The 27,659-nt window shown below is 40.6% G+C and overlaps 2 protein-coding genes across 5 annotated transcripts in view; both read right to left on the bottom strand.

Annotated features, from left to right (window-relative positions):
* Nucleotides 1–15,046, bottom strand: part of spag9b (sperm associated antigen 9b) — a 37,697-nt gene extending 22,651 nt beyond the window's left edge. For 2 of the 4 annotated variants that reach the window (XM_080872946.1, XM_080872947.1), the window contains exons 1-2: nt 14,012–15,045; nt 1,755–1,875 (exon numbers count right to left, since the gene is read on the bottom strand). In XM_080872946.1, coding sequence (XP_080729072.1) covers nt 1,755–1,875; nt 14,012–14,311 — 421 coding nt within the window. In that variant the 5' untranslated portion in view covers nt 14,312–15,045. Of the gene's footprint in view, nt 1–1,754; nt 1,876–14,011 lie in introns of all 4 variants that reach the window. The other 2 variants (XM_080872948.1, XM_080872945.1) reach the window with 2 other exon arrangements.
* A 1,276-nt stretch (nt 15,047–16,322) lies between these two features.
* Nucleotides 16,323–27,516, bottom strand: daglb (diacylglycerol lipase, beta). Its single transcript, XM_080873463.1, has 15 exons — nt 26,849–27,516; nt 26,596–26,747; nt 25,264–25,438; nt 24,891–25,158; nt 24,637–24,759; nt 24,423–24,550; nt 24,215–24,341; nt 24,033–24,116; nt 23,056–23,133; nt 22,890–22,970; nt 21,162–21,289; nt 20,854–20,922; nt 18,761–18,833; nt 18,413–18,666; nt 16,323–17,692 (listed from the first exon to the last, which is right to left on the bottom strand). Exons 1-15 carry the CDS (start codon nt 26,941–26,943, stop codon nt 17,497–17,499), a joined length of 2,031 nt encoding a protein of 676 aa, XP_080729589.1. The 5' UTR covers nt 26,944–27,516; the 3' UTR covers nt 16,323–17,496.
* Between the last annotated feature and the right edge of the window lie 143 nt (nt 27,517–27,659).

The raw sequence follows: 27,659 nt of genomic DNA on the forward strand, positions 1-27,659 counted from the left end.
TAAATTTAATATTTGATATATCTACTTAAGTGTGTATCAGTGTGCTAACGAAGTAAATGTAGAACTTGACTTTTTTAATTATAAAAATAGATTACCTTTATTAAGAAGGCCGAGTTGTGCGTCAGATGTCGCTAGATCTAAAACCTCATTCATAGACAATATAGTGCAACTACTGTCAGTGTCATGGAGATGAACCTGTTAGCATCATGACTGTTTACACCTTCATATTAAACACAGATTTTAACAGAAAGAGGTCTGCAGTAGCTGTATCCATGTCTGACAAAAGCTAAAGGAACTTCAAGGAATAAGAATGGAAATGATGCATCTTTATAATTAGTAAAAAATAAATAAACACATAAACATTGCTCTGAGTTCTATCCAGCCAGTTGAGGACAACTTACTGATTCCAGTGTTTGTGGCTCTCAGGTGGCCCTGCTCATTCAGGGCCAAACAGTCGGGCAGTAGATTACTGTGTTATTCAGATTCCAGCCATGCAAGTGCACTCCGTCAAAGGTGGCCCTAAAGGTTTGCAGAAGCCTGAGTACTAGCAGCACCCTCTGCCTTGAACATGCACAAAGTTTCAAATCCGCAGATGTTTAGCAAAGCTTGATTCGAGAATTCTTGAGAATCAACATGCACGTTAGCAATGACGAGCACCAGAGCAGCTGCATATTGTGGGGAAAACTGTGATTTAGTTTGGGTTTTTTTGAGGGGGCTCATAGAGGAAGTAGATGTGAAAGAGTGCAGCAGAAATAACTGCGGTGTTATTTACAGGTGTGTTCACAAAACAGTGTGATTGTTAAGGAAAGCCCCACATGCAAACAATTAATCCTCTCACAAATAAAACAAGACTTGATCTGGTTCTGATCGTGACTTGTGTTAAAATCTGGCTCACTTGTGTGTCAGAATTTGCACATAGTCTACATGAATTCACAGTTTTCTACATAAAAAGTCAGATTTTTAAATCAGTTTTCCAATTCAGATGTCATTTAGTCAAACGTCGTCATGCCTATTAAGGCCTGTTATGTGCCAGGAAATAATATAAACATGAAAACTCCTGATAACAAATGTCTTGTTGTCAAAACACATTATCCAATTAGAGCTTGGAGCTAAATTTGGTGCGCTTTACACAGACGTGTTTCCACTGACAGGAACACAATGCAGTGATGCAGTTCTCTCTGCTGCCAATTCTGACCATGAACATAAATTACAGACTAAATGAAACTGGCACAATGACATAACCAGAAAAAAGAGGAAGCGTCAGATCGAAAGAATTAAAAAGAGATTTGCTGAGAATTCGCAAATTTCCCCTGAGCATGGAAGAAGAGGAATGTGCTGCGATACTGTGGTGGACCAAACAGACAGTGACACACTATGTCACCAGTGGAGTAATGCCCACATCATGAAGGGTTTTTTTTTTTTTTCATGCCTTTGAAAGGCTCCCACACTGTGAGGGATGGTATCGTTCTTAAGTACTACTTCAGAAATGAACTTATTATATCACATCTAAAATATATTATTTTTTTAGATTAAAGCCCAGTAAAACTTTCCTGGGCTTTAAACGTACTCTATTGGAGCTCATTTAGTAAGTTAAGCACTTCACAGTATGTCACTAATAGGCTTCATTCAGGTGGTCTATTTGTCCTGTGGCACATCAGGAAAATAAACATTCACAAAAGCTTCAAACTGTGGATGCTGTTCACAGGGTGTGTGTGTGTGTGTGTCGTTACAGATAAAACGCAAATTCAACTTACTCTGATCTGCATAGTTTCTAGTTTTTAGCTCTAGATGCCGTGTGTGAGATTCCAACGTCACCAGTCGACACTGGAGATCCTTCTTCTCGCCATCCTGGGAGTCTTCCAAGGCGATGTACCTCTGCAGATTGACACAGTGAAAACAGATATTTATTACCACAGCACTGACATTAACAAGAGTACTGTAAGCTACTGTAAGCACGAGAACATCCACTGATGATTTGTTTATGACAGCATCAGGAGGAAAAAATGTCACACATGCATGTGAGCGGTCAGCTTCCTTAGCCAGTCAAGCAATCATTGCCTGAAAGAGAAGAATGAAATAGAGCTGTGTGGACTAAATGTTGCATCTGTGTGCACTTGATAACAATCTGGGCTAGAGCAGGGCGATATGGCCAAAAATATTTATCACGATATATATTTGAAAATTTGCGATAACGATATAACCGACGATATAATTGATGCGAGACAAAATACAACTCCACAACATTACTAGCGCAAAAAGACAACCTTCCATTTATTTTCACTTAAACAAGAAGCTGGTTTTTATGTACATTAAAGCTTTATAAAAATATAACAGTGCAAATGCAAATTCCTTGCTGAAAGTTTAACCAAAGGCATTTCCAGTAGAAATGGGCTGACATATCCTGAGCATAACCATGTATAATATCCACTGAAGTTAAAAAGAGGTGCTTTGCAACATTAAACTGCAGTGTGCAGTACACATTTTTCGGACCATAAGGTGCACAGGATTATAAGGCACAATAAGCGAAACAAAGCAGTCAGATAAATCAAACTTTATTAAACTCATTCTTCTTGCTTCCTCCACTTCTGTACCATTGATTCATTAATGTTGAATTCTCTGGCAGCTGCTCTATTCCCATGTTGTTGCAGTATATTAATGACTAACTTCGTATTGTGGATGGATTATCTCAGTTGTTCTCCTGACTGAAGTTTGGTCCGTTTACAGCATCCTGCCATGCGATTGCATTTGTTTCTAACCATGAAGAACCTTCACGTTAACTTTTATAAGTGGAAAAGTGTTAGTGTTCGTCCTCCAGCTTCACTGTTTATGTTATGCTAACATAGCTGTGTCGCTAGCGATCACATAGCACATCATTATATACCAGCTAGCCCAACTTCAGTAACCCTACAAACGTCACTGCTGTTTAGTTTCCTGTCTTCGTTTATGTTGGAAGTGATAGCAGAGCTGTACGTTTGATTTTTTTTCAGAAGTCTCTCAGTCAGAACGTGCTATATCATGCTTAGGTAACTAGCGAAACTAGCGAGCTAACTTCCGCTAGCTTCCTGCTAACTTCTAACTCCGTTAAATGTAATAACTTTTGTTTTCATGGATGCCTGGAAGTTAAACTTTATAGTTACACCTGGTAAAGCAGCAATGCTGATCGTTTTATTAAAGATGAAAGAATTTAGACAGTTTTTAACTCTAAGTGATGCTGCAGTGTTGTTTGACCTGAATCATACGGAGCTTAGGACCCAGATTACTCCCAGATTTAAGAGCATCTTAGTCCGACAAATACGACAATAACAACGGCCGCTTGCATGTTCTGCAAAAAAATGTGCTTTGTTGTGTATCTGACGGACAAACACCAAACCAGTTCCACATCACGGAAGTTGCACCATTTTTACAAACCAATTCTGGTTCATCTGATGCACTCAACAATCGGCCATGTGCGTATGAAAACAAAGGCACTGCGCATGCGCGTTTTACTCCCATTCTATCGCGATATTTCATTTTCCTATCGTTGCCTAACATTATACCGGTATTACCGTGAACGGTATAATATGGCCCAGCCCTAATCTGGGCGATATTAATACTATTAATACAAATAGGAAACAAAGCACAGAGTCTGTCTTCTGTTCATTATCAAAGTTATCCAACATCTCAGCACAACAGGTGCAAAGCAACAGCTTCCTCACAGCTTGTGCTTGAGTGCTTTTCTGTGTACTATTTGATATCCGTATCAGGATTGGTTTTGCAGCCTTCACAGCAGCAGCTGTCAGCAACCTCAGTCCTCTAAAACAGTACTGGACATGCAATCATGTTAAATCATTACTATGATAAACTCACCTCCTGATTTTCAACCCCTTTCTTCAAACTGTCTCCAGCCAAAAACCCATCAGTCAACATTAAATCTAACACATAAGATGAAACTGTAAAGAGATCTGGCAAAGTGGGTTTCTAAAGGATCCAATAACAAAAAAAGAAGTAAATGAAATTCTTTAAAGAAGCAAATACGACAAAATATGACTCAAAAGACCACAAGAATTCTCAAAACAGGTTTATGAACTTTGAGTGAACTCCAGTACGACATAAACAAAACTGCCTTATACTGTTTAACTACAAGCACGAACCTTGTGGCACCAGTACGAAAGTCAGGAAATCACCATAGGTGCTGACACTGACTGTTTACCAAGGTGGTGGAGTAACCAAGCCAGTAGAGCTACATTACTAGAGTGACCATAAAATCTTCAGTTATTTCAGTCTAGCACTCATCATTTTGCTCTTGTAGTGTAACATACTGTGCAGCAGTATGTTACAATAAAGCAAGACTCTTATTACATTATAAAACAGAAATCAGTAATGCTGATTCATGTAGCACTATCAGTCTGCTACAGCGGTTATAATGAAGAACAGAACAGCAAACCTCAGTATTCACATGATAGGGTGGGGCTAGGTTTCACAATGAGTTCACTCAAAGCCTTGGCTGATTGTGATCCACACCCATTTTCACACCTTGGCTTGTGTGATTAGGTGGAGGATCAATAGGGGGTCCATGACCCTCTTGCAGACTCTCCACCAGTTGCTCTTAGAACTGAGGAAGCTTCTCAGATGAGAGGCGAAACGTCTTCAAGGAAACTTAAAGTCCAGACGCTTTTCTTTCCAGCTCTTTAGACTACAATGACCTGGATGACTGAGAACCTTCACAGACAGAACAGCAAAGCGTTTTGGCCTAAGTGCATTTCTGCACACACAGTGGGTGACAAAGAGAGAGACAAGAAAGTTTACTTCCTACTTTACTGTTTATACCAGCAACAAAACAGAGTTAACATTGTTCATACACAACAAATAAGGAACTAGTCGACTCTCTTTTATTAACGGACTTAACTGAAACGGTACAAGCTGAACATATAAAATGTTTGAAGTTAGAAAATCTGTCTGGTTCTGTATTCTTTTTTCAAGCTGGCAACAGTAGACTAATTTATAAGGTAAATTAGGGGTTGCACATCTTGTATTAGCCAAACGGGCGACTAAGTATAGGCACTTATCCAGTGCATCGGATCAACATGTGTTTAGGCTTTGCTGCTAATGCGGCTAAAAAAAAGGTTATTGTTTCTTACATGAATATTTTCTATGTCTACAGCAGAGATCAAATGTTTCAGTAGATCACTGAACAAATAATTAAAATAATAAAATGCTGCATTACTCAGATCTTTGGGAAAGTAAGGAGGTGGGGAACTGTTAAGATTGCATTTACAGTTACAAGAGAACTTAAAAACTTAAAAGGAATGGGGAATCTTATAGCTACAGGTCAGAATAACTGCAACAATAAAATACAGTAGGTCCCATTAGACAGCATCAAACATGACAGACAGCATCACTGTTAGAACTGTTTTGATAACTAAAGGTTAAAGGCTACAGCCAAACTTCTAGTAAAAGGGAATACACAGGGTACTGCTGGCCTCTTTGTCTCATTTGTACTGATACTTCAGCTGAATCAGGTGTCTGATGCTGTAAACATGCAGTCTTGTGATGCAGATGCGAATTAGACACCCTGCAGTAGAGCCCCGGGCTGGTGGTGAGTATCATCTGCAGAGAGATGAGGGTCACCTGAGAAGCCTGTTACAAGCAGCCTCTTATTTAAACATGTCCCATTAAGACCTGAGGAGTATAAAAAAAAAAAAAGGTGTTTCATCAAGAAACTTTGTTATTTTTAAAAAAATAACACGGTCAGATGTCTCTATCTGTGGTGCCGCAGTCTGCACATGTACATAACAAAGACACGAGGTAAATAGGTGAAGCAGCAGGGGTCTGTGTTTTAAAAACCTTCTCCAGTTCCCCCCTAAGACTTTCAACAATTAACTTTAAAAGACACCATTTACCACCATAAAGGACTAACTGACTCTACAGCTGACATATGTTGACCCCCACCCACCCAACACACACTGCAGCAACACATTTATCTACATAACTCCCAAACTCTTTCTCACCACACTGCTCCTCATATGACCTGGGAAGGAGGCTTGCACATATGACAGCGCTCCAGAGAATAAGTGTTCCAGCGTTTGACCATGCACTCTTCCCCCTACGCTACATGGATAATGATCTCTTTGTCCCTGGGTGCCAACACACACTCTCCTGCTAACAAACACATGTGCTTCCAGAACAAGTGTGTGCCTACCCCCACACAGGGCTTCAGTGTATTGGCACTCAATTGACAGAGACTGAAATCAGCTCCTTTTTAGAGCTTTTGGCTACAGATTCCTGCTGGGATGTTTAGGACAGCTGGGGGCGTTTGAGGTCCTGGACACCAGATGCAGTAAAGGGTTAGATGATCTCCTGCAGTAGTCTAATAGATTTCCAAAGGTCATGGTAAAATAATTTGTCTTGTAGATAACACTGTTTTGACAACATACTGTGGGATCCTACTCATCTTTCTTAGAACTGCAATGAGTCGATTTATTAGTCAAACAAAACACCAACTACTTTCATAATTAATCTTCACACAAAATTTCAACCAAAACCACTAAAACTTTCTTCTCAGATGCCAGAAATGCATCACAGTGAATTATTACTAATATTACAATAATCACTGGTAGCATGCAGTGTATGAGAGGCTGTATTTACTGCAGACTAATCAGCGCTTTGAGCTAATACTAGCATGCCATCCCTATTGTCAGACTGCTGTTGTGCTCTTTTGGTAGTTTGGTTAATGACGAATGAACACACAAACAAACACACCCTGACCTGATAACAGACTTTTGCAGTGCTTACGACTCATTCTGAGGGAACGATAAATATGCGTGCACCAAATTTCAGGTGATCACCTGACATAATCATAGACTGTGAATGGCACAAAACTGTGTGGCAATTACACAGCAGATGTTGTGTTATTTCTCTAGATGGGGGAAGACTTGGACTTTTTAGCAGCACTGGAAAGGATCAGATTTCCAGAATCAGATTTCCATCATGATGGAGCTAGAGGAAAACATGGAATATAACTCAAGTCTGAAAGGATTCATCTACTTGAGACAATTTAAAATTGTGCACAATCAGTTCAACAGTGATTGACACATTTCTATCCCAGACATATGTCTAAGATTTGGTTATAGGCCTATTTGTTTGGCAGATATTCAGGTTTCACTTTGGGTATTGGGATATTTGATATTTTTCAATGCTGAAATAGGTACCATGTCACATTTCTAATGTTACAGCAGTAATCAACATGCTTTTGTTCGCCTCACTTTTGCTAATTTTCATGCATAGTGGAAGCTGATTTGCTTGTCGCGCAAACAGAGAGTATTACAGACTGATATAGCTACAGCAACATCACCAGTTGGTTTTGTGAACTCCTGTTTTAAAGCCCAGGTTCCTCTTGCCTATGTAACCTCCTAATGTACTTAGCATCAGCTCATATGTCCATGACCAGTATTCACTCTCATTGACAGTTGCTTCAGTCACTCGCCTGAAAACTGAGAAACGTTTATCTTTTCCGGCAGTTTAACTAATATGGCCAGACACATCTGTCACAATTCAGTCTTTTCTTCTTTAAGACACAGTCAAACGGACCCATTCAACAGTATGCTGAACCCAGTATTGGTTGCTCCTGGTACATGTTAGTGATTCACGGTGATCAATCAGTTGGCATTACTCGTCAGTAGTGCGCGACCTCTCCCACATCAGCAGCAGATAACCATGGACGGACAAAAGAACTGAGGGAAGTGCCGTTTTTCCCAAAGAATTTCCTGCCTTGCCTTTTCCTCCTTTCGCTGAGGCAAGCCAATGAGAGGAATTCCTCTGAGCTTGAAGGACAGAAAAGCAGGACTTGGCCTATACGGCGTTGATTTGGTGAGATTAATCTGATTCTTTTTTCCGAGAGTGACTTTTTTTAAATGAGCAGCTTCATAAATGAATCTGTGCCACACTGCTCATCAGCCTTAGAGAAGGCAGTTGCTTTGGTGTGGGCTGTGTGCATCTACACGTGGGTGTAAATGTGAAAATCACAGCTATCTGCACTGGAACCATCTACAGAGAGAGCAGGTGTATCCCTACAAAAAATTAATGCATTGATGAGTGTTTTTCTGAGTGACGGCACCTATCATTCAGCAGAAGAATACATTTTGTTGTAGGGCTGCTCGATTATGGCAAAAATGATGATCACGATTATTTTCACTGAAATTGAGATCACGATTATTTGACGATATTTATTTAACCCTTTAAGACCTACTATAGAACCAAGTCCACCAGAGCTTATATATATATATTTTTTTTTTACATGCTGTAGTGCCATTTGTGGGAGCATTTCAAGTTGCTATACATCAATACAACTGTTATAGCCCATATTTTAATAATATGTATGCATTAAGTCCATAGTAATTACATAAATTGCAAAAAAGTGCAATAAACTACAAAAAAAATTGAAAATTGCTTTTGTTTTGTTTACATATATTTCTACTTGGAGAAATTTAAGAGGTTTATCCCTCAAAACTTTAAATACAATAAAGTTGCAAAAAATAGTTTCCCACCACAGGAAATTTATTTTGAGTGTCTTCATAGTTTTATTTTGGAGATACAGCAATTTTTATATACTGCAGGAAAAACAAAAAATCCTATGATGCAAATTTGCAAAGAAAACAGCAGGTGCATCATTTCACTGTGGGAAGTGTTACGAACAGCTGATAGGAACGGCAAAGCGCGTTTCTGGAATATTATGTTTTTGTTCCTGCAAGCGCTTTTTATACAATTTTTGCAAAGCTATATGTGGAACGAAACCGTGACCGAGGACAAGCTGATGGCATCAGATGTAAGTACAACTCCTCCGGTTTCATATGCAAAACAAATTATTGCGCTAGCTTACACGGTTCAGGTTCTACAGGGATTTAAAAATAGTTACGCAAAACGGAGCGTGCTGCTCTGACCGGCTTTAAAGGGTTAACAATGACTTTAAAAAATAATATAAAATAGTGTGCAACACCACTGAAGTTTTTTTTTTTTAAACTCTCTTTTCAACCAACGGCAGTCACTCTCCAAATAACTTCTGCTTAGCTTTCCGAGCTTCCCTCGGGTCCTCTTAATCAGCGGTCTCCAACCTTTGTTGCGCCACGGACGGTTTATGCCCGACAATATTTTCACGGACCGGCCTTTAAGGTGTCGCGGATAAATGAGGGAGGGGCTAATAATCGGCTCAGTCATTTTTAATGATCGTTGAAAGCCCAGATCGTAATCGTGATTAAAATTCGATTAATTGAGCAGCCCTATTTTGTTGTATGTGCAGTATCAACAATTTTCACACATTCAAGTCACGATCATGTTGCTGTGTGCAGACTGACATGGGCTGCTTGTGATCGTGGTCGCTCAAACTTTGTGAAATCTGTCTCCTTCTATAACAGAGCATGAGATAAGTGGTGAATAAGAACAAGGGAGACTTCCAAAAGCAATCACAAAAACATCACTTGCTATTTAAACAGCTGATGCAGTAGGATCAGTCATCCTGCATAGCTTAAGGATCAGCTGGTAATATGTTTGCTATGATGGTTCTCCGTCATCTGAGCATGTCAGTATTTATGTTTATGAAAATATGAGAATAACACAAGTTTCTTTGTTACAGTCTATTTGACATTTTTGACAGCGATTTTGTAAAGGTGTGCCATTTGTTGTGAAATAACAAGAGAGCAGGTCCTGAAACTGCATGATAATTGTCCCATTAATTTGGAACCTGTTAAACTAGGCGACTGAATAAAAACATCTGTCATTCACACACATATTGGTTTGTCTGTGTGTCTGTGTCCAAACATTACAGAGGGCACTGTATAGCAGAGGTGAGAAATTTCACACAGCTGGATGAAAAAAAACCCTCAGCATACTGATGGAAAATGTCATCTGCAGGTCTCAAAGCTGAGGGAACATGTTACAACATGACATCAATTATTAATGCACTTCTCTGTGACCTGTTGCGCTTGTCATTCAACATTTAACCGTCAAGGCAAATGTCAACAACTGGGATTAAAAAAAACAGGACCTATTCACACATGGAACAATGGTTTACTAATGCAATCTAAAATAATGTAACAAATTTTTGCAGGGAAGTATTACTGCAACGTCTATTCCAGTTATCGGTTGTGAGTAATTCAGCTTGGATTGTTAGCATACTGTCTGGCAAAAAAGTCAGATGAGCAAACCTCTGCAGCAGTTCACAACTCTTGAATTTCATGGAGACTGCTCATGTGAATAACGGTCAAAAATGAAGATGCAACTATAACCACAAAAAAAACCAAAAAAAAAAACAATGTAAGACTTGCAAGGATAATGTATGACTTCTGTTGAGAAGGTGTAAATTATCTTTAAAATTCTCCTCAGTTATAGTTAACTTTATTTGTTTTTATTTACAGATGTAATATTATCTACAGCTACTTTAGTACCATTGATGTTAAGTTAGACTCTTTTTCTCCAATTGATCTTTCTGAGTTAACTTCAATAATTACTTCCTCCAAACCATCAACGTGTCTTTTAGACCCCATTCCTACAAAACTGCTCAAAGAAGTCCTGCCATTAATTAATTCTTTGATCTTAAATATGATCAACCTATCTCTAATAATCGGCTATGTACCACAGGCCTTCAAGCTGGTTGTAGTTAAACCTTTACTCAAAAAGCATCTCTAGACCCAGCAGTCTTAGCTAATTATAGTCCAATCTCCAACCTTCCTTTCATATCAAACATCCTTGAAAGAGTAGTTGTCAAACAGCTAACAGATCATCTGCAGAGGAATGGCTTATTTGAAGAGTTTCAGTCAGGTTTCAGAGCTCATCACAGCACAGAAACAGCTTTAGTGAAGGTTACAAATGATCTTCTTATGGCCTCTGACAGTGGACTCATCTCTGTGCTTGTCCTGCTAGACCTTAGTGCAGCATTCGATACTGTCGACCATAATATCCTATTAGAGCAATTAGAACATGCTGTAGGTATTACAGGTACTGCACTGCAGTGGTTTGTATCATATCTATCTAATAGACTCCAATTTGTGCATGTAAATGGAGAGTCCTCTTCACACACTGAGGTTAATTATGGAGTTCCACAGGGTTCAGTGCTAGGACCAATTCTGTTTACATTATACAAGCTTCCCTTAGGCAGCATCATTAGAAGACATAGCATACATTTTCACTGCTATGCAGATGACACCCAGCTCTACCTGTGCATGAAGCCAGATAATACACACCAATGAGTTAAACTGCAGGAATGTCTTAAAGACATAAAGACCTGGATGGCTGCTAACTTTCTGCTTCTTAATTCAGATAAAACCGAGGTTATTGTACTCGGCCCTGAAAAGCTTAGAAATATGGTATCTAACCAGATTCTTACTCTGGATGGCATTACCTTGGCCTCCAGTAACGCTGTGAGGAACCTTGGAGTCATTTTTGACCAGGATATGTCCTTCAACGCACATATTAAACAAATATGTAAGACTGCTTTCCTCCATTTGCGCAACATCTCTAAAATTAGAAATATCCTGTCTCAGAGTGACGCTGAAAAACTAGTTCATGCATTTATTACTTCCAGGCTGGACGACTGTAATTCATTATTATCAGGATGTCCTAAAAACTCACTGAAAAGTCTTCAGCTGATCCAAAATGCTGCAGCAAGAGTCCTGACAGGGACTAGAAAGAGAGAGCATATTTCTCCTGTTTTGGCTTCCCTTCATTGGCTTCCTGTTAAATCCAGAATTGAATTCAAAATCCTGCTCCTCACATACAAGGTCTTAAATAATCAGGCCCCATCTTATCTTAATGACCTTGTAGTACCAGATCACCCTGTTAGAGCACTTCGCTCTCGCTCTGCAGGCCTACTTGTTGTTCCTAGAGTATTTAAAAGTAGAATGGGAGGGAGAGCCTTCAGTTTTCAGGCCCCTCTTCTGTGGAACCAGCTTCCAGTTTGGATTCGGGAGACAGACACTATCTCTACTTTCAAGATTAGGCTTAAAACTTTCCTTTTTGCTAAAGCATATAGTTAGGGCTGGACCAGGTGACCCTGAATCCTCACTTAGTTATGCTGCAATAGACGTAGGCTGCCAGGGATTCCCATGATGCATTGAGTTTTTCCTTTCCAGTCACCTTTACTCACTCACTATATGTGTTAATAGACCTCTCTGCATCGAATCATATCTGTTATTAGTCTCTGTCTCTCTTCCACAGCATGTCTTTATCCTGTTTTCCTTCTCTCACCCCAACCGGTCGCAGCAGATGGCCGCCCCTCCCTGAGCCTGGTTCTTCCGGAGGTTTCTTCCTGTTAAAAGGGAGTTTTTCCTTCCCACTGTCGACAAAGTGCTTGCTCATATGATTGTTGGGTTTTTCTCTGTATCTATTATTGTGCGATCTACTGTACAATATAAAGCGCCTTGAGGCGACTTTTGTTGTGATTTGGCGCTATATAAATAAATTTGAATTGAACTTAAGATTACATTGGATTGTATATGGCCCACAAACTAAAAACAACTTTAACAGTCCTGATTCAGCTCTTTGAAGGAAAGTGAACTTTTAGAATGTGTACTTATGGCTAACAATAGACACTGAAAGCGAAAGACAAAGGGGAGCACACATGTACACAGAAGCACAGATAAGAGTGCCTGTAGACAGCCAATCAAACTCATGAGCATGCCTGCAGCTGCTAAGAAACAGCCCCAAATTTACCCAGCTCACAAAAGCAAGAATAAGGAGTGCAAGCCACAATGCACCAGGGCCACACTGAAGCGGTTACAGCATACTACATAGCTGCAGGTTTTACACCAACTCTCTTAAATAAGACCACGTGATGAGGAAACTGAGTAAAAGACAACACAACACTGATCATCTTTTCACTTGCTTCAGTTTTACTCCAAACTTCAATCTGAGGTAATTGTAGACGTTCAGGTACACGCCCATGCAACATGCCCCAAAGTTCCCAGCAATAAATAAGAAAAGCAACCACTAACACTAAGTGCTTCACAGTGGTGATGCTTGTAACAAATCTAGCCAGAGTTTCAAATAATGAGGTCAGGTTATCATGTGAACTAAAAGCTCAATCCTCAGACAGTTTAAATCCTATGTGTCAGACAGTTTTTCTACTATTGGATCTTTACAATATCAGAGAGGAGCCATCTTTAAAAGGCCATCTCAGGGATGCAGCACTGGTCCACAGTCCACCTGTTGTTGAAACTTTGTGTTTCTGAAGAGCAGCCAATCATAACTCTTTAAGGCAGGGCAGACCTCAAAGAGTGGTTGAACTGAAGGGCTGCAGCAAAGCTAACTATGAATTACTTAAAAACCAAATTGTGTGAAACTCATGCAAAGCTACTCTAGCAGTCAAAATGCGAGAAAAATGTATAAGTACAAATCTGCATAAGCCTGGGTTTCAGACCCAGTGTGCAAGACTGTGGCACCTAAACAAGTGTTTCCAACACAAACCGCCCTGTAGTCATGAAGAGCATGGCAACGAGGGTGTCATTTGGGCGGAATCAAATGCAGGGTCAGTGAGACAGCCATGAGTCATGAAGCTGAATCTGATCACTGAGATTCAAACTTGTTTTTGGTTGAGGCAAGAGCAGCCAGCTGGCAAATAGATCACTGACTGGTTTGCATATATCTGACACTGCCAGGTTATGCGAAGTACAACAAACTACACGGTGGTGCATAAACCCATCATATAATGCAACTACTGGTCCAAGGAGACCCTAATGTTGCAACAAAACTTGAGCAGTGTAGTGTCTCAGAGTTGACCATAAGGGATGGCTTGGGTACAGGACGATCTTTATAAGAAAATGAAATGCAAGTGTACCGAATAATTATATACTTTATAAAAAGTACAAAAGGATAAGTAATGCGCTTATGTGTACTTGAAAAGCATTGCAACAGTAAAGTGGCCAGATTTTCCAACTGACTTTGGCTCAAATCCTTTCATCGAGCGCATAATACACGCCTTTAATCTTTAATCCCGCTTGTAAATTAGTTTGGCGCTGTTGCTGCTTGTTTTTTTAATCAGACCCACCTCTTCTGTGTGTTTTCTCAGTGCCTTCTCTCGCTCATACTGGGTAACGAGCTGCTCGTTGTCCTCCTTCAGCAGCTCCAGCTCCACTTCGTGCTCCTGGTTGACAGCGAACACCGAGTCCAAGTTCTCCAGCACTGCGACGACCAGCGGCATCAGCTCCTTTACCACATCCTCGTCGTATTTTTCTATGAGCCGTTCAAACTCCCTGTATATTGAACTGGCCAGACCTGAGACCCGCTCAGACATCATGGTCGAGTTGCCCGAGTCGTCCTGATACAGGACTACGTCGTCCAGCTCCATTTTCCCGATTCCACTTGCACTTCTTTCCCAGCTAACGTTAATGAGCTAGCCGCAAGCTTCGGCTGACCAGAGGCTACCCACCTTCTACTTTCGCGGCAACAACAAAACTGTGCTCCTAAAACATCGCTCGAATGTTGTTTCTCATGCAGCGAAGGCGCTGTACTTCATTAACAAAGTCCTATCCCTTAGTCGTGTGGACGGCAGACTTTAAAACCTTGCTAGCCTAGAAGCTAGCAGTACTGAAAAGTCTTTACTTGGCTCCTGATTAGTTTCCCTATCCAACAGATGGGCTTCTGCTGCTGCGTTCACGCGCTGTTGGAAAGATGGGAACAAGCGAAGTTCAACGAATCAAAAAAGTAGTAAGCGCAACATAACAGAACAAATTATTTAGCAGTTATGGAAAAACAAAACACTAAAAGGTGACAGTATAGCCCAATAGCCCATGCTAGCAAATATAGCTTGTGCTTACAGAGCTAAAAAATAATAATAATGGGATTTTAACTATTGCTCATATATAGTTACTTTTAAGTGACGTTTGAGGGGCGGAGAAAAAATCGTATCAAAAACTGGTTTAAAGAAAAACACTTGTAGCTTCGCCTTCTTGCATATGCATAAAATACAGAATTTACCCGTAATTTTCCCGTTAAAGGATATCGATAATTATTTAAATTATTTAATTGACCGAGTTAGTACACGCTTCCAACTTCTAATTCTAGCACTGCAGCACAAACAAAGCAGTTATGTAGGCGTACCATTTGATTCCCTTCATAAGTCAAACCTGGGATGATGTCGTTTGGGCAGCGTTAGTAACGCATTGAATAACCGCTCTGTCATTTCCCGAGTCAGTTTGGAAATATGAGCTCACAGGGATCACTTGAAGATGTCATGTTGGTGACGCTGACGTCACATCTCTGCGGGGGACAGAGTGTGAAAAACTGAAAGTAAGACACTTTTTAAAAAAATGAAAAGATGGTTCGATAAAAGAATGTGCCTGTCTCACCAACTCCTTCATCCACACGGTATTTTACTTTCATGTTCAAAATTTACATCCCTTTAGATTTCAAGTACTATCAAGAGAATATGCAGTTGTTTCTAATGCGGTCAGTTGTGCAGTCAGCGTTTCAGCCTCTCCTGCCACTGCATCACATCATCTTTTCATCCAAGCACATATAGTGACCATTGCTGCAGTTTTCACAATAACAAAGCATCCAACAAAATGAGCAGAAACTTCACCCTCATTCTATCAGCTCTCCATACTGTGATCTCCTTTTGATGTAATACTTGTTAAATTATTAAGTGGATTTGGTCATGCTTTTACCTAGAGGTGGGGTTTAAGATTATTTACAGCTGTTTCTACCTGTGAAGATGTTCTTTAATCTGACGTTGGGTCTGTTCCCCAAACGGTCAAGGTAGATGAGGTTTCTGCCGGAGGTTTCTTCCTGTTAAAAGGGAGTTTTTTTTTCCTCCCACTGTCACCAAGTGCTTACTTATAGGGGGTCTTCTGATCTTTGTCGTTTCCTCTGTATTCCTGTGGGTTCTTTGCTTCACATTATAAAGCACCATGAGGCGACTGTTGTTGCTATATGGCACAGGTTAAGCAAAAATCAACTGAACTGAATGTGTTTACAGGACAAATTTATCCAATTTGGAACAGAAAAAAGTGTTTTTAGGGATAATATGTTGTTAATTTCTTTTTTATTTATGGTAAACACTTCCATGAAAGCAACCTTTTATACCAAACATCAAAGTTTAACACATTTTATGTATCTTTCAGTCTTCATGTAATATATAGCCTCAAGTATAGCATTAATGCAGAGGTTCTAAAAAGAATCTCTGCACTAATTTTATTTATATTTATATATATATATATATATATATATATATATATATATATATATATATATAAAAACTTCATTATTGCTTACATTGATCTCGCTGCCTCTTTCAAATGAGCTGTCTACATTACATAACAATAGTCATACTTTTTTTTTCTTCTTTTTCTTGAATTTGTGTTTAAAGTTAAAAATAGGGTAAGAACTAATGCCTCCTGGCCTGTTCATAATTACATCCCCCCAACTGACTCCTGTGGCTTCAGTCCGTGGATTAATCCCATTGTTAAGCTTTATAAAACTTGCTGGCTCTAAGATCAACAGGCTCCTCTCACTGAGAAACCCATTGTTTATTCAGAAGAGGGGAAAAATGAAAGAATAAAAAAGGTGTGCTTCACAAAAGAGTTTAATTGCATCCAGGAGTCCAATGCTTTCTATTGAGGATTTGAGATTGTTATGCAGGCATATTATAATATAATATATATATATATATCACCTGAAATGAGCAATATCCATGGCAAGTAAACAGGTTCCCACCTTTTGTGTAAGTACAATCTTTCTACTTCTTACACCAACACATTTATGTCAAACACCATGCACTATTCAAACTGCACTGAAGAAAAAAAAAATCTCACTGTAAACAAGCTGTGCTCATCACCGTGTCTCTCAGCTTGGTTTCTGTAATGCATAGGCACTGTTCACCCTGATGTCTCAAGACATTAAACACAGGACAAGCTAACCACAGCTACTACACAATGAAGGTGTGAATCCGGTACAGGTTTCTGTGGCGAAAGCTACCCCTTTATCACTCTGACTCAGTCTGCTCTCACTCTCTGAAGAGAAAGAAGATAAGAAAGGAGGGGGCAGCCTCTTCCAACCACACACCGCTCACACAGACATAAAAATCAACAACACCGGCATCACGGTAAAAACTGCAGCACTGTCAAATATTGTACACAACGCACATTCAAAGATCATGGCATTCAGATGCTCAAGGAGTAACTCAAAGTCAAAATACATAAAATTATTTGATATAAATCATTAAAAGTGCAATTAAACAAATGAAACTTGTGCTCCAGAGAGTTTTTCTTTACAAATAAGGTTCCCTCCATGGCGATCATAACAGGCTACGCTTTCACGTATTCTCTGATCAAATACTTGTATATTTGAAATCTTTGAAATTTCATAAGGCTTGGAGCCAAAATATGAGGAAATGTTGTGATTACAGGCCACGCGAACTACCTGAAGCAGTCCTTTATCAGGCATCGACACACAGAAAACAAATGATCGGCAGGTGGTTTAAACATTGCGGAGGCTGGGAGTGAAGACACAAGGAAACAGTCTCTATGGTACATTTCAGATAGCGTTGTGCTGGCTGTCGCTTAAAGATGAAGGGCACAGGGAAAAGGGCTTGTCCTTGGTCAGAGTGCCGAGTGCTCGGAGCACAATGTCGGGCATGTGATCCGTAAGCATCCTGGGGCTGATCAAAATACTCCGGAATGCCATTTCATTTGACCAGTCTGCACGGTACCGGACCTGGGAAAAGCAGGATCTAAGGAAAGTAGAGGACAGAGTGACCAAATAATTTATGTGCTTATCTCTCATAACACTATACGCATCTAAAATTATTAGTTAGGCTTAGGGGTTATAATGAACATGAACACATGACAGCCTAAACACAGTTTACAGACTATAGATACATAATGGAAGTAGCTTGCTTTAAAAGAATGGGGGTATTTTTTCTAACGTCCAGCAGGGGGCGACTCCTCTGGTTGTAAAATGAACTGCATAGGAAAACTGCTCTCAGCTGTTTGATCCATGCCATCAGTAAATATTTTTCTGATGAGTTTATGTCTTCAGTTTCCAGTTTCAAGTCTTACTAAATGCAACACGATGTTGACTTTGGACATAACTTCTCTCATTAGTGTCCCAAAGAATTCAAATTGTCTATGCAGTCGTACTCTATCAGTATGCAGTAACCCTTGGTCCTTCCCCCACACATCTAGTTTGAAACACTAGCATAGTGATCAAAAATACACAACTGGTCCTCATATGCTAAGCTAGCAAAATTGCCATTGGGTTCCCTAATTGCTTTACTGTTGAAGGGGATATGAAGTACTTTTGAACCGCAAACCAGTCAGTGATCAACCAAGAATGTGTCAAGAACTTTTGCCTTTCTTGAAAAAGAATTACAAGATACACAAAGTCATCAACACTTGGAAAGTCTGCTGTGAATCTGCTCATTGGGAACATGAAACATTTGCAGACCCACCTCCGTGTCGGCCCATCTTCTGTGATATGCAGAATGCGTCCCGGCAGGAAGAGAGGCAAGTGTGCAGGTGTGTGGGCGGGTGATTCATCTGATCCCAGGCTCTGATAGGAGGATGAGTGGCGAACGATTAGAGACTCCTCTCCCAGGAGGGGCTGGCTAAGCTCTTGCTCCCTCCTGTTATCCATCTCAGTGGGGCAGTCATCCGGGTCTCCGCCAAACAACTCATACCAACATCCCTGCAGCAGGATGCGGTACTGCAATGCAAACATGAAAAAGGGTCCAAAATTCACAAGTGCAACTTCATTTCCAGATAGTCTAGAGGCGTAGGGCTATATGAAGGGTTCTTACTTTGGGTTTATTGCAGTTTGAAACTATTTTCAGTAGCTTTCTCTTCAGATCCTCCATGTTTGGAATGCTCAGTCTTAGCAGAAAAAAAAACAAACAGAGACAGTTGATTGATTATAAGGTTGTCTGTGCAACATTCATAAAAACTCAAAAGATCACGTTTGTCTGCAAACATTCACTAAAACAACTTGAGAAACTGGAGATTTTGTGTCGTACTCTGGTCCATCCATGCTTTTTTCCCCCCTAGTGACAGGTGGTTGCCTGGGGGTCACTGACCAGTCAGTAGGCCTGTGTGATTGGGGCTTTAGCAATAATTTTCCCAGCAAATGTCATCGAACTCCAGCGAACTTTCCCTGGTGGCTCATAAAGCCTTTTTATTGCTCGATGAACTGGTTTGAAAGAGGACAACAGTGAAAGATCCATGTTGGGTGGTAGCAAAATGTCTAAATTCACAAGCTGACATTTCCCTTGAGTAGCTTATAATCATAGGTGTGTAATTAAAAGTGACACACTTTTGAGAGTGACTTGTTGGGGGTTTTTTTGTTTTTGCCTGTGCTGTCCGGCAGTGTAGTGATCAGAATTGTTGTCTGAAGGCCAAACAAATTTATTTCCCCAAGTGGACCATTACGGCTTTTGCTATACTGGTCCACTATTTTATTAGATTTTTATAAGGATTTTTTTTTTTTTTTTTGAGTTCATATATTTTACAAATAGGGAATATTTTCCCCCCCCCTCACATTTTTTTCCTAGATCAAATGAGTGTGGATTGGATTTTTTTTAACAAACAAACAAACACATAAAAAAAAACTCTACCATCAATATTATTTATGAAAAGTCTGGAATTTATTTTACTGTTTGATCTTTGTACTGGTAACCCAGAAGTGGAAAAAGTTTGTGATTAGAATACGTTTTAAGAAAAAAGGAAGTTGCAGCCTAAAAAAACCTTCCGGTTATATTCTTCACATGAAACTTAATTCCTAAAGAAATGATTATTATTATCATCAGCATCATCATTTTCTAAGGTACTCTTACCATAATACAAAAAAAAAAAAAAAAAAAAAAAAAAAAACTGTTGGTAGAGTACAGGGAAGAAAATACTGATGAATCACAGACTGACGTGCGCGCTGTTTGTGAAATAAATGTACCCACTTATCTGTTACAGCAGATATACTGCTAGCAATATGAACAGAGAGCGATGGTTAGCCAGCAGCTGTAATGCTGCTGTGACATCGTTATTTCACAAAATTAGCTCATAGAATAACTTGAAAATAAACAGCTGCATTAATTAGCCAAATTAGCTGATGTTACTTAAGATAGGAATTTGCTACTTCACACTGTTAGCAGCTAGTCTATGTTAGCAGGTGAGCTAGCATTAGTTAACAATGACATATTGCTAGTGACTGAACTAACTCTTCCTTGTTGTCTTACTTATAGGACAAAAACAAACATCACTTTTTCTTTTTTGTCCTGATTTGAAGTTGGCTTGAGACTAAGTGGACAGAGAGAACAGACTTCTTAGATTCTAAATATTTCAAGTACGTAAAATAAAAACACTCACGGCTGTTATATTACTTGATCACATTTTTGATTCCTTAATATTTAGATCACTTTAATGGCATCATGTATACAAACACATGATAATATATTATTAGAAATCAACTTAGAGGAAATACTACAGAGTCTGAAAATGTTCAGTTTTTTAAAACATGTCACCATCTGTTCACACAAGTTTACATCCTTAGATATAGAAATTTGAGTTAAAATTTTGACGAAGGCTTAGAAAGTAAAGGAGTGTGTCAGTTACACTTGTATTCTCCTATGTGAGTAATAACAGGGTAGAGCCAAATATAGAATCTCCATCATGCAGTAGTCTATAATAGTTTCACCACAGAACATTCATGCAGGCTTTTTGAAGACAGCACTGCTGTGTGCTAACACACAAATATACACGACCTTTAATGATCCACTGTGAACAGTGAAGATCAGTGTCACAAGCATCTATTCAGCATCACATACTGACTATGAGCTCTGAATTTAGTTACTCAATACATTCTGATTACTAAGAAGTAAATAAAGTAACGAGCTTTCCGTGTTACCTGGGAACCAGATCCTTTCCCAGGACCACTGAGACCACAAAGTCCTTGGAGTAATCAGCTAAAGCTTTACTGCACACAGAGAGGAAGTAGAACAAAAAACACATTAAGAAAACTGTCCCATACCTGACAGTTTACAAGCGTAATCAACTATTTAAATATGACATTACATACATCACATTAGCTGGGTGGCAAAGCAGTTTTTCTAATTACTGCTCAGCCACCCAGCTCTTCCACCAGATCTGTCCACAGACAGCTGCCTGTAGCTGCCAATTAAAATCGGTCCTGACCTCAGACTTTGTCAGCCTTACCTTAGGAGGCCCCCTGGTGGAGAGAAGGCATAGCACTGCAGGGTGGGGAAGGAATTGCGCAAGAGGATAGCCAGCACTGAGGCTGCACCAGCACCCAAACTGTGACCGGTGATCACCAATTTATACTCCTACGAAAAACAGGAACACAAACACGTCATCTGTGTGGCTTCAAACAGAAGAAGGAAGACAACTGCCCGCGTGCACACACACACACAGAAAGCAGAGCTGTTATTTTTCCATATAGGAGGGAAAAAAGCAGGCCAGTTTTATATTTTCCGATTATCTCACAAATAAAATCTTGTGAGTTTTTTAATAGAGTTTCCAGCTGAAACACACATTTAAGCAATCAAACCAACTTTGCAGCCCCTTCAAACTTTAAGCTCATTTTCTGAGAATTCACAAGTGAAAACTTCAGAAAGTGTTTTTTGGGTAAATTTTCAAGGGTGTTGACATCACCACGTGGGATAAAAATGAACGTTACATTTGAAATTCTCTGCACTCAAGGTTGCAAAACTGAGAAGGCTGAGTTAGAGCAAATTAGGTGCGGTTTGCAAGTTTAACTGACAACTTATGGTGACACTGTGAGACACGTGCAAATTCTTGATAATCGCAGTATCATATATGGTTTTACCAACTGGTTATCATGAGCATGTGAAGCTTAGCTGGTGCCGCAGAATGAATCCAAAGGAGAATATACTTAGAGTAGTAAAAATGTTTTTTCCACCAAGAATATGTGCAACAACCTACTAACAACTTTCTGATGTTGAAAAAAGTTGTTTTTCCTTCATGTTGGGCTTGGTTTGGAGCCACAACCCTGTGATTGTTCTCTTGGCTCTTGCATCACACGTTTTACCAGATTAAAAAGCAGAACTGTTATAAAGCTTTAAGTATAAGTGGATTGAGCACATTGGATAATTTAACAATTCTTTATTATATGACTACATTCAAAGATACCATTGACTCTTAAGGAATCATGTGTTGAAGATGAGTCTCGTTTCACAATGTAGGTAAAAAGGACACCTTTGAGATCACATAACTTGTTCTGACCAAACACCAATCCCCCTTTGGGATTTGGCCCCTGAGAGTTTAACCAAAATGGGGTTTTTTTTTCTTTTCAATGAATTATCAGAAAACAGCTCAAACATCCAGGATAGCAACGTTTGTTTTCTGTTCTTCTTGACATTAAATCGGTGCAGTTTTTATACAAGTCCCGTGACACTGATGTTCAGGTGGTTATGAGGAAAAAAACCTGGTTTTTAGCCTGGAAAAGGTTATGTTGCTCTCTCTTGTGGCCAAGCATCAAGGATCACAAATGGTGGAAAAATTATGCAAAATAAAAAGCACATTTGGACACACCCTTGTGTACTTCAAGCACCAGTAACTCAGACTGACTTTATAAATAATACTGAATTGAATTTTCTGAAGTGTCAGTTCACAAGAACAGTCGCCTCAGGGTGTTTTATATTGTAAAGACCCTAAAATATTAGAATAAAAAAAGAAAAATCAAATGACCCTCTATTAGCAAGCACTTAGCGACTGTGGGAAGGAAAAAAAAACCCTTTTAACAGGAAAAAACACAAACAAAACCCCCAAAAGAAAACTACTGATTCTCAGGTGGTTTAGTGGGAAGTACTACCTGATCTTTGATGAAATGATCTAGTTGTGATAAAACTAAAATAACCTAAAGTGCAACTGAAAGGTAGCCTCTGGCCCAGTTACATTTCTTACCGGTGCAATGGAGAAAGCCTGGTTCAGGATGCCATCGTTCACCAGCCTCTTGTAGACGTAACCCGCTGCCTGGCTGATGCCCTGCAGGAGACACAGACATCTGCTGAATCTGGCAGGAACCTCAACAATGACAACCTTGGAGAGCTGTATTAAAATGAATGTTCACCTTGTGGGCGTAGCAGGCTCCCAACACTCCTTCTACAGGCAGGTTCTCACATTCAGCAGACAGGTCTGTGAGGACATCCTGCAGGAGACATGAAGTTTAACTCTCTTGTGGGTAAAAATCATTCAGCTCCTTCCTGAAGCTCCAGACTCATAAGAAGAAATGTTAAATTATTCCAAATCTAATCACCATTTCACCTACATCACTCACATGTGTCGACACTCAGTGATGCAAACACACCTTCTTTCACTTCAACTTTGTTTTTGTATAAGTGCTATTGAGTGAGTGCTGAAGGGTCACATGGCATCAGATGAGGACATGAGACCTATATTTATCAGTCTATCCTTTCACTGACTCTTCACTTCGTTGAACACAAAAAGAGGGAAGTGATACTGAAAATTAAGAGACAAGAATAGACAGTAAGCATTACAAATGTGGCTCTGAGTGTATTCTTTGGATTTTGTATCTGTCACACAGAAAAGGCCGGTACAAAAACTGCTTTTTTCAAAATATGAACAAAGGGAATGTCCACTATTAATGTGATGGTGGATAGCTCTGTTCTCTCAGAGGGATGAAAAAGAAAATGAGTTGAAAATACACATGGGTTAGCCACTTAAAGTCTGTGTATGAGGAAAGCACCACGCATAGATCAGTCATGATTCTAAAATCACCACCAATTGTATTGTTTCATATCTCATGCTGCCAGAAAAAGACTTCTGAAGGTGTCCTGTGATATAAAGCAAGGACACAAAGGCAGATTGGTGGAGTGACATCAAAGCCTGCCAGCAAGTAAACACAAGACAGGAAACCTCATGTCTAGCTGGTTAGCATCAACTTTCAAAATAAGAATGAGAGGGCTGTCTGTGGGGAAGGGAAGAAAAAAAACCCAAACATACAACAAACAATCCATACTTAGACAGCTGATAACCCATACTATTTTTGGCAAGGGAAAAGGGGGGAAAAAATAGGTCCCAACTCACTTTCAGTGAAAGAGTTCCTCTGACAGCCACCAGAATCGCCTCCCTCTTATGATCCAGAGCCACGAAGAAGGGGATCTCATAGATCTGCAACATACCACGTGTGCTTAGATGTGCTGTCGTGAGGCTGGAGGTGGCCTTCAACTTGAACCTTATGTAACGTAAATGGCGAGTGAAACCCCCACCTGGTTGTGGAAGCTGACGTGGATAAAGTCTCTGTACTGCAAACCAGTGGTTTGTAGGATGGATGAGAAGTGGCAGCCGAGGTGATCTCCTCCAACGATTTCGTCCTCGGCTACGCGACTCATGCAGCTGAAACACGTGCACGCATTAGGATTTGGGTTACTCGTCTCACCAAAGGTTCCGCTGATTCCAACGCGCACAGCATCTTACCAGTCGCCACTGAGCTTGCAGGGCCCGGTAAAGAGGTTGGAGTAAATGTACAGAGGCCAGCCGTAAGCCGCCGCAGCAAACTGCATCCAGTGGGTGGCTTTCTCCAGCTCGTCCTCCAGATCCTCTCCCTTGAAATGGTAAATAAATAAGTAGGATTCTGCTTTGCTGGTTTCACAACATGAGCTCGACTTCATCTACATGAATCATGACTTACTACAGGAGAGGAAGGGCTGTGAGGGACTACGACATCAGGATCTCTGCTTCGCTCCATCTTATCCTGCTCCTGGTGCAGCAGAGCCAAACCGGCTGCTATGTCACTTGGAACCAGATCTGTGTCCTGCAGCATGACAGAGAGGATCTCACAGTGGGTTTTGCATCAGTGGAAATTATATTCGACGCAGCTTATTTTAATGTTAAATACATTATTTTTTTCAGCCTGTATTCTGCTTCGTTTCAAAAATCTCTTACAGAGAAGAAGCTGCTGAAGAGCTGAGAGATGCTGGAAAACGCTGCCCGGGAGCTCTCGTCCTGCGGCAGGCAGCAGCATAGGAGCCGCAGCCTGCTCTCCCACACTTTAACAGCGAGTGAGCGAGCCGTGGATAGAAACTGGGTGCCCTCGCTGCTCTGCATGTCTCGCACTCCCAGCGGCTCCATGGCAGGAGGCTGAGGACGAGGGTTTCCCAGTGGGTCAAAAACAAACACTACCCCCACGGCCGTGAACAGCAGGATGATCCAGCTGTTGCCACAACAGAAACAAGCGAGGGGGAAAAAGGTTGATCAAAGCAACGTTAACTAATTAACTAGTTGAATAAACCAAAATCCTCACACCTGAACAACCTACCTGGCGACAACTGCCGAGATAACGGCTCCTACCGTGGCAGGATCACAGCCACGGCCATCATCCGACACCCAGACAGCTCCCAGACAGGCCCACACCAGCTCAGGGACATACAGTATCGCCCGCAGGTACACCAGCGCAGGCATAGAGCGCCGCGGGCCGGGGTTTGTAATGGTACCTGACAGAGTAAAAATTAATTTACACTAAAGATACAGAAAGAAACTTCCATAACAGACAGGCAGATCTTTAAATGTGCAACATATAAGAGTGTTAGTTTGAAAACTTTCAAATCAGTAAAATTGTTTCTGCAAAGAGCCAATCACCAGCCAAACCAGAAAACATTTGAGCCAATCACGTGTTGGACTGATGCATGCTATGGTCTGCGACAGTTTTAACTGTTTTCATCTAAAGTTAGTATTCTAACCAGCTATCCCTTAGCCAACATCTTTTAGAAAACGCAACTTGATGCGACAACAAGTTAGTCCAGCATTCAGTCAGCTCTCTGCCCAACATGAAGAAGGAAAAGGCAGAAGAATTAAATCAAAATATTCTTCACAGCTGTCCTTTCTCACATGTAGCACCTAGCATGAAAAATGTGCGCTTCAGAAGTATCCACACTACCCCAAATTCTCCATTAGATTTAAGTCAAGAAGCTGCCAGAACAGAGCATGCAGGGAGCTTACAGGATGCCCACTCGCTAGCTGCTCTATTCCCACATCATGTGTACTCTGTACTAGGGAGCTAGCCAGTAAAAGACTACTCATATCTGAATGACTGTAGTGATACACTCCTCTGTTGGGCATTTTTTAGAAAAGTGCAGGTGTGGAAAAGACACACTCCTTCTCGAGCACAGTCTAATGCATGGGTTAGGATTTGCCAATTTTCCCCATCAGAAAACTCTTACACAATAAAAAGGAGATGCTCAATATATGTTGCTAAAGAAGCAAACGGGAAATGACTCAATGGCATTGTTCAGTTTAGGGTTCACTTCAGTTGATCTAAAATGCTGCTGCAAGAGTACTGACAGGGACTAGAACAAGACAGCATATTTCTCCGATACTGGCTTCTCTTCATTGGCTTCCTGTTAAATCCAGAACTGAATTTAAAATCCTGCTCCTCACATTCAAGGTCTTGAATAATCAGGCCCCAAATTATCTTAATGACCTTATAGTACTGGGTACAGCATCACCCAATTAGAGCTCTTCGCTCTTAGACTGCAGGCTTACTTGCGGTTCCTAGGTTGCTCTGTTACAGTTCAGTCATTTTCAGGTTAAGGTTGTGGCCCTTGTGTGTGCACTAAGGAGGCAGACCTCTAATGAACCGCAATTAATTTACCTTGAGCACTGATGTAGACAATAGCACACAGTGAGAGGATGATGAGTGCCAGCACAACCAGCAGTCCAACCAGGTAGCTATGAAGAACTGCTCTCCCGTTACATTCGAAGTGACCCTTGTGATAAATGAATAACACCATGGTGCCAATCCACCTGGAGAAAAGCAACAACAAAGTCAGTTATATTAATGCGCCGAGTTAGACAGGCTTAGGTTAGCAAAGGTGTTTCAGTATTCACGAGAGTAATCAACATACCAAAGTATACGGATGAACAGTTCAAAGGAGCCCGGGAAGACCAGGTCGTCGCTGGCTATCCCCCAGCGCCGACCAAACACCACCATTCCAGGCATTTTGCAGGTAAACAGCGGAGATCTCTCACTGAGGATGGCTTCGGCGCTACACGGTGGAAAGGCTTCTCTTGAGCAACACAAAGTTCACGTCATGCATGACTTCACTGACAAAGCAACAGCCAACCCAGCTGGCAACGATCTTCACCCACTGGTGTCTCATCAAAATTCCAACGTTGCATAATTATCCAATACGATCTAGACCCCACACCGTTAACTCCACCCTGGCGCTTGTGTCAGCTACACCCGACAAGACCGACCTGTGACTCTGTTGTTCTAAGACGTATGCGACCTGCTGGCACTTGGTTTGGCTAGCATTAGACCGTGCAACTAATGCTGTTAATGGGACAGCCTGCAGGATGTTACGCGATTAGCATCTAACCTTAGCTAAAAATACTATCGAGCTATTCCGAGAAACTAAACACAAATACCAATGACAAGGACTAGCTACTTAGCTAGTAATGTGTCAGCATATTACTGAGTACGCCATGTCGCCTGATAAATGTTAGGGAAACAAAAAACTGATACATTTGAGTAGGTTTGGGTTTGTTTTGTCAGGAAAATTAGCAGTGTCCGTCCGCATATGTTTTCCGGTGAAACAGGGACAAACTAGAGTTCCGCTTTCTTGGTCACCATACAGACAGAAATATAGCTCTCTTCTGTTGAGAGTTTCCAGCTGAAGCACGATTTCATAACACGAGATACTGGAGAGAGTATTG

Source organism: Rhamphochromis sp. 'chilingali' (assembly GCF_963969265.1).
Source record: "Rhamphochromis sp. 'chilingali' genome assembly, chromosome: 22".
In the NCBI taxonomy this organism is placed as follows: Eukaryota; Metazoa; Chordata; class Actinopteri; order Cichliformes; family Cichlidae; genus Rhamphochromis; species Rhamphochromis sp. 'chilingali'.